The following is an 8,334-nucleotide window of genomic DNA, read 5'->3' as shown; positions in this document are numbered from 1 at the left end:
GATTGTTTTGCCCAATTCAATAATATTAATGTGCTTGTGGGAGATAGTGCCACATCAGATGCTATGTCAACAATTCTGTTATGCCACCTCAGATAAATGGTTAGTTAGTTAGTAACTGTCAGCTAGCTTAAGGACTAAGGGTCTATATAAGAAGGTTGTAAGGTTACTGTATAATTCAAGTTCTGAAATAAATACAAAGATAATCTTTCTCCTTCTTTTCTCTCTCTCTCTCTCTCTCTCTCTCTGTCTCTTTCACTTGTATTCATTTCTTCGAGTATAAGGCTCTGTGATATCAATGCTTCTTGCCTTCATCAATGGCAGAATCTTTGATATGTTAACATGGTATCAATCGCCCAGGACGGTCTTCCGTTGGTGATTTCTTCTACTGGTGATTTCTTCCGCTGGTGATTCTTCACGATCTACAGTGTCTTCTGCTGATGTTCTTCGGTATTTCTTTTGCTGGTAGCTTTGGGGTTTTTGCAGATAGCTTGAAAGGGTAATCTGTTGGTGTTCTTGGGTATTTCTTGCAAAGTGCTTTTCAGGAATCAGGGTTTTATGCAATGGATATGGAGTATGTGATATGCTATCTGGGGTTCATGATTCAAGATTCGTGGAGATTTCAGGGTATGTTTGAAGTTACTGCACTCTATGTGTTTGTGTAAATGTCAGTTGCTGTGTGCATCATCAATACGAGGCCGAAGCCGTTATTGATAATTTTGATATAATTGTGAAGTTGCTTTTCTGATATCCACTTGATAAAGGCCGATGCCAAAGTGTGATTACAGTGATATAGTTGTGTTTCTTGATTAACACTTGAAAAAGGCCGATGCCAAAGTGTGATAAGTATTAGATTTGAAATTGATTACAGGTGTGTTTGTTTGATTGTTGTTTGGTTGGTGTTAATTTGAAGAAGAAATAAGGAATCTGGGAGAGAAAGGTGTTCGAAATTGGATACAATGGTGGTAAACTCTGTAAAGATTGAAGGGCTTTTGGGAATGATAACTGTGAAGCTTCAAGATGACAATTTTACAAAGTGGAGTTATCAATTTCAGTCTGTGCTAAGAGGGTATGATCTTTTTGAGTTCTTTACTGGTGAGTCTCAATGTCCATCAAAGTATTCTGTGAGTACAGAAACTGGGGTTACAAAGGAAATAACAACTGCATATAAAGAATGGGTGAAGAAAGATTTGGCATTATTAAGTTTGCTAATTGCTACTCTCTCTGATGAGGCGATGGATCATATTGTGGGTTGTAAAACATCTCAGGAGGCTTGGGAATGTCTTCAAGAAAGATTTGCATCAGTTTCTGTTGTTCGGGTGAATCAATTGAAGTCTGAGTTTCATACCATACAGAAAGGCACAGATTCGGTGGATAAGTACTTGTTAAGGTTGAAAGCAATCAAAGATCAACTAGTTTCTGCTGGAGAAAAGATCACTGATAATGACTTTATAATTGCTGCGATATCTGGGTTGCCACTAGAATTTGAAGTCATTAAAACAGTAATCTTGGCAAGGGATTCTTGTATATCATTAAAAGATTTTCGAGCACAGCTTCTTGGTGCAGAAAGATATATTGAGTCAAGAATGACAAATCTCACTACTTCTATGTCTGCTTTATGTGTGCAAGGAGAGTCATCGCATACACAAGGAAGACATGGATGTTTTCAGAATTATGAACATGGAGAGGGCTCGAATTCTCAAGAATTTCAAGGCTTTAATGGTGGATCTGGATATATTGGCAATGGAGGAAAGAACTTTCATCCACAGCAACGGAATAATTTCAACAACAATAACAGGAGGTTTTATGGTAACAACAATCATACCAGGTCGTTTTCAAACTTTGGAAATAGACAAGGAAATGGATACACAGATAATGGGAAAAGTCCACAACATGGCACAAATGGAGCAGCAAATGGTTCATTCTCTGGTAATACTAATTCCGGTTCTGACAACAATTTCTCTGGAAGCAGTTCTAAGCAAGGAAACAACTGGAATGGTAACACCAATTATAAGTCTACAGTGTCACCCGAATGTCAGATTTGTTCAAGAAGAGGTCATACAGCTCCAAACTGTTATCAAAGACATAATTTCAATGTTCCTTCATCAAATGGTTTTCTGGTATGTCAAATATGTGGAAAGAAAGGACATACAGCTCTGGAGTGCTATCATAGGAACAACTATGCCTATCAAGGTGGAACTCTACCTCAATCTCTTGTAGGAATGACTGCACAAGGGCCAAATATACCAAGTTCACATTCACCTCCATCGATTCATGAGTTCTCAGGTGCAGACACTTGGGTTGTTAACACAGGTGCAACTCACCACATGACTGCTCATTTAGATATATTAAGTCAAGTAACTCCTTATACTGGTGATGCTAAAATTACTGTTGGAAGTGGTGAAGACTTACCAGTTTCTAATATTGGCTCATCTGTTGTTAATACATCTTCTAAGTCTCTCATTTTGCATAATGTATTACATGTGCCAAAGATAGCTATGAATCTGTTATCTGTAAAAAAGTTATGTAAAGACAATGGCTGCTGGTTTATATGTGATGATTTGGTATTCTTTATACAGGACAAGGCAACACATCAGATGCTGTACCAAGGAAAGAGTGATGGTGGAAAATTGTTCCAGATTCCAGTCAATGTTTTTCAGAGTTCTTTTGCTGAGAGATTAGGACGATGTGCTGCATTCTTGGGAAGGAAGGTTAAAGCTGTTACCTGGCACAAAAGATTAGGACATCCATCTGAAGAAATATTGAAGTCTATGCTACAGCATAATCAGTTACCAATTAGTATAGATGACTGTACTTCATTGTGTATAGCTTGTATTCAAGGAAAAATGAGCAAGTTACCTTTTCATGTAAGATCAGAAAGATCAAAAGCTGTATTTGATAAGATTCACACTGATGTTTGGGGTCCATCACCTCAAAAGTCAGTTGAAGGCTATCGGTATTATATCAGCTTTATAGATGACTATTCTAGGTTTGTATGGATCTTTCCTATGGTGAATAAATCTGATGCATTCTCAATCTTTGTCAAATTTTGTGCGTTTGTGACTACTCAATTCAATCAAAATGTTAAATATCTTCAGTTTGATGGTGGAGGAGAGTATGAAAGTAAGGTGTTTAAGGACTTTCTGCAGAATAAGGGTATTATTCATCAGTTATCATGTCCACATACTCCACAGCAGAATGGGATTGCAGAACGGAAACACAGGCATTTAGTGGAAACAGCTTTGACATTGATGAATGAATCAGGTGTTCCTATACCATTTTGGTATCATGCATGCTCACATGTTGCATTTTTGATAAATAGAATGCATTGTAAAGTACTTGGCATGAAGTCTCCATACCAGGTGCTGTTTAATCAAGATCCAAAAATTCACAATTTGAAGATATTTGGTACTGTAGTATATCCATTACTCAGGCCTTTCAATGCCAATAAGTTGCAATCAAGATCAGTTCAGTGTGTTTTTCTTGGGTTTACTCAAGGATACAAAGGGGTTATATGTTTTGAGATAAAGTCCAGGAAATTCATATTGTCAAGGCATGTTATTCATGATGAGGATATATATCCTTTCACGAAGAAGATTAATACAGGCTCATGTACCACCACTACAAAAGAGATGTCTAAATCAACTCAATCACATATTGTGATTCATTTGCCTGAACTAGATAAAGATGCTCAAACGCAAAGACAGGAATGTATGAATAGCCAAGTAAGTAATGAAGAAACAAGAATGGAGGATAGTACTAATTCAAGTCACAGTGAGCCAAATGACAGAGTTTCAATTGTTATGGAATCTGTATCTCCCAATCAGCACCAATCTCCTAGTCATCATCACTCTGATACAAATCACATGTTACCTGTCCATTCTCCATCACAACTTGAGGTCATTCTTCCGGTACACTTAGAATCAGATTCTAATGTCTCTACTACCAATCCTACGGAGTCTATTATCACTAGACTAAGAAGTGGTGCTATTTCAAGAAAAGATTATGCAGCCATGGTTGCTTCCTTACCTGAATTGCAATCTTTACAGTTAAATGAAGATGACTTAGTTACTGGAGGGTTCTCATTAATTTCTGCAATTAGTGATGTAACAGAACCTAGTACATTTCGAAAAGCAGCTAGTATGCCACAATGGCAGTTGGCAATGCAAGAGGAATATGATTCTCTCCGAGCACAGGGAACATGGACATTGGTTCCACCACCAAATGATCGATCAATAGTTGGCAGTAAATGGGTTTACAAGATTAAGAAGAATCCAGATGGAACTGTGTCAAGGTACAAAGCCCGATTAGTGGCTCAAGGTTTTTCTCAGGAACATGGGATTGACTACTTAGATACTTTCAGTCCTGTAGTACGACACACAACCGTAAGGATCATTCTAGCAGTTGCTGCAGTCAATAAGTGGGATCTAAGGCAGTTGGATATTAAAAATGCCTTCTTGCATGGTGATTTACAAGAAGAGGTATATATGAAACAACCTCAAGGCTTTGTTGATTCTGATAAACCTAATCATGTTTGTAAACTGATCAAATCACTATACGGCTTAAAGCAAGCTCCCCGAGCATGGAATTCCAAATTCACAAGCTACTTAGCTGCATTGAATTTCATTGCATCTCCTTCTGATACAAGTTTGTTTGTTAAATATGATGGTGTTGATACAACTGTGTTACTGTTATATGTGGATGACATCATCCTCACAGGATCAAATTCGTCCAAGGTTCAGCATATTATTACAGAATTGTCTGAAGTGTTTGAATTGAAGGATATGGGGAAGTTGACCTATTTTTTAGGTTTACAGATTCAATATAAAGCCAATGGTGATATATTTGTTAATCAGTCAAAGTATATTACAGATTTGATTCACAAGGCAGGAATGGAGTCATGCAAACCTGCAAATACACCTTGTAAGCCTCACAATCAATTACTTAATGCCGAAGGGATTCCAATGGCAGATCCATCTTTATACAGAAGCTTGGTTGGATCATTACAGTACCTAACTTTCACACGACCAGACATTGCCTTTGCAGTTAATTCAGTTTGTCAGTTCATGCATACTCCAACAGAGCTACATTTTGGTGCAGTAAAACGAATTATCAGATATTTGAAAGGTACTATTCACACTGGCATTAACTATACTGCAAATACATTGTTTAGTCTCAGTGCATTCTCGGATTCAGACTGGGCTGCGGACCTAAACACTAGAAGATCAGTGACTGGTTATGTTGTGTTCTTGGGGCACAATCCCATATCTTGGCAAGCAAAGAAACAAAATTCAGTTTCCAGAAGTTCAACTGAAGCTGAATATAAGGCTCTTGCACACACTGCGGCTGATTTGGCATGGGTGAGAAATGTTTTGAATGATCTGAGAGTTCAATTGTCTGCACCTCCAGTCCTCTATTGTGACAATATGTCAGCCATAGCATTAAGTGCCAATCCAGTGTTTCATTCTCGAATAAAGCATTTAGACATCGATTATCATTTTATTAGGGAGAGAGTACAGAAGAATGATTTAGAAGTCGTGTATGTGCCTACTGCAGATCAAACTGCTGATGTTTTAACAAAAGGGTTACATAGTCCAACATTCAATCGTCATTGTTACAATCTTCAACTTGGAAATCCCAGTTGAGATTGCGGGGGGATGTTGGAGATAGTGCCACATCAGATGCTATGTCAACAATTCTGTTATGCCACCTCAGATAAATGGTTAGTTAGTTAGTAACTGTCAGCTAGCTTAAGGACTAAGGGTCTATATAAGAAGGTTGTAAGGTTACTGTATAATTCAAGTTCTGAAATAAATACAAAGATAATCTTTCTCCTTCTTTTCTCTCTCTCTCTCTCTCTCTGTCTCTTTCACTTGTATTCATTTCTTCGAGTATAAGGCTCTGTGATATCAATGCTTCTTGCCTTCATCAATGGCAGAATCTTTGATATGTTAACAGTGCTTACGTGCCGCATACGTATGAGCACAATTTAGAATAAATAACATTGATTTAGGCAAAAACGATTATGTTTATGCATCCTGATGCACATTTATCCACATCGATTCTCTCCTAATTATTAACCATTTAACCCATTTATATTATTATTCTACTAGTTAGGCAAAAGAAATCAAGATTACCAATAAGAGTGACGCAATGACCAAATTTGCCAAATTTTTAACATGAAGACCAAAATGAAAACCAAGGACCGGGAAAAGATGACCAAATTTGCCAAATTTTTAACATGAAGACCAAAATGAAAACCAAGGACCGGGAAAAGATTTTATTTACCTCAAATTGTATGGGTAGGATCCACACCCTAAACAGGATTCTTAATTCCACTTTAGAAAGAAAAAGCAAAAGTAAAGAAAACAAATCATTACGATGTTTCATTTTCACCTATTAACTTTTCAACTAAGAATTTTAAAACTTCAATAAAAAATTCTGTCGAGCTCCAGATTTTTCATTTTCATGTATTAAGTTTTCACGCAATAATTCAGATATGTCCTAAATTCTAATAAGCTTTTCACTTCTAGTTTGAATGAAAGTCTAGTTCCTTTTTTTTTTTTTAAATTTTTTTTTTTATGTTGCCATGCATTATTCGAAAATGTACGATGATTTAGGATTTGAAACCCTCCAACGTACTGAAGAAAGCGTACACTACTTTTATTTATTTATTCTGCAGCTGATCTATCCAGGAATTAGAATTTGACTAAATCCACATCATTAATCACCAAATTCAAAATGTACACAGCACTCATCTAAATTTGGGCTGTGCATATATTTTGATTTCGTGCTTGTGATGAAGACTGTGATAACTAGTTAATTAAGATCAGGTGCATAGATGAAATCAATTATTACAAATTGACCGTTGATTCGAACATCGTATTAATCATGCATGCATGCAGTACTGACTCAGTTTTATGCCATGCTCCTAAGTAGCTTTTAAATATAGTGATACACATATATTTAAACAAATGAAAAGCACGTACATACGGTCTTGATTCGATCTCTCGACACAAATAATAAATCATGTTTATAGATTTTTATTACGAGATCGAACATATGGTAATTATACATATTGCGTGAGGGATCGTACGGGTATTGGAAACTTCTTGATTATTCCTCCTTGTGATCAAGAGTTGATCCGTTCGAGCTTGAAACGTTCTTGAACCGAGGAAATATAGCTGGCAGCCTTCATATCGACACTCTCGTCACCTGCGCCGTAGTGATCAAACTGCTGCTTAATGAGGCTGTTTTTGGTATGATGATCTGTAGCGTCTGACGGAACAATAAATGAAACCTTCTGCTTAGGCTGAGCTGCTGCAATCACATAATCCTGGCCGTGGACCATAAACCCAGAGTAAGCCGGCGAAGGAGTGGCCTGGCTCGGCTTAACCTTGCTGCTGGCCATGGCCATGCTACTATATTGCATACTTGTTGTCGAATTAGGTTTTGCAGCTCGGTAGAACGGCATCAACTTGCCCTTCATGAAACCTCTGCGTTTGCGATTCGACTCCATTAGTCGTATTCTGACTCCTTCTTGTTGCAATGTAGCTCTATCAAATGTGTTAGAGAAAGTATCTATGTTGTAGTGCAACGACTGAGGGGTCTTTATATATAACATTTTTGGGTGGGGTAAACATTGTTTTTCCTTTTTTATGTTGGAAAAAGTTGCTGATCAAGTTGAAATTAGTGCAGATAGACATGATCGATCAGGTAGTATATATCGTGGTCCTTCTACTAAATATCTGGAAGAATCATCTTTAATATGTAATTGTTCCATTCCTTCCGATGTATGGATCAATACTAATCAGTTAACAAATACTTTATAAGATATGAGAATTTTCTCTTTAATTATAGTCAAATATCAAAGAGACGGAGTAATAGTCCAACACAATATCATCCACAACTTATCCACTAGCTCAGTCGAAATTGGGTTTTATCATAAAACTTCCCGGTACAATTAGAATCACACCATGTATTATCTATTGCAATTTGTATTGTCAACTTTCCAACGTCAGATTAATTTCAACAATTATACTTCTAGAGCCAATAATTATTGTTTGATTAATTGTATCCTTCACATTGGTTGGGGAGTTTAGGCAGCTTGGCAAGAGTTAGGCTGCACAGTAATAAACTAATAAGTAAGCGTTAGAATATATAAAGATAACAGAATCAGTTAAAAACTAATTAATCAAGAACTTATAGAGAGAGGCCACATATTGTCCTACAGTTAAATGTGCCATTTTAGAGAATTAAGCAAGAATTATATGCTTCTCCCACTAGCTAACTTATTGCTATTAGCAGGACCGGCCCAGGCCCATTGCAGGCAAGGCG

The 8,334-nt window shown here is 37.0% G+C and overlaps 1 protein-coding gene across 1 annotated transcript; it reads right to left on the bottom strand.

Moving 5' to 3' along the window:
- Positions 1 to 6,933: 6,933 nt before the first annotated feature.
- LOC103416940 (uncharacterized) lies at positions 6,934 to 7,561 on the bottom strand. The gene has a single exon (XM_008355150.4). It carries the CDS (start codon positions 7,514 to 7,516, stop codon positions 7,130 to 7,132), a length of 387 nt encoding a protein of 128 aa, XP_008353372.1. The 5' UTR covers positions 7,517 to 7,561; the 3' UTR covers positions 6,934 to 7,129.
- Positions 7,562 to 8,334: the final 773 nt, after the last annotated feature.

This window comes from Malus domestica, chromosome 17 (genome assembly GCF_042453785.1).
Source record: "Malus domestica chromosome 17, GDT2T_hap1".
Taxonomy (NCBI): domain Eukaryota; kingdom Viridiplantae; phylum Streptophyta; class Magnoliopsida; order Rosales; family Rosaceae; genus Malus; species Malus domestica.
This window is presented reverse-complemented; position numbering and strand designations above follow the sequence as displayed.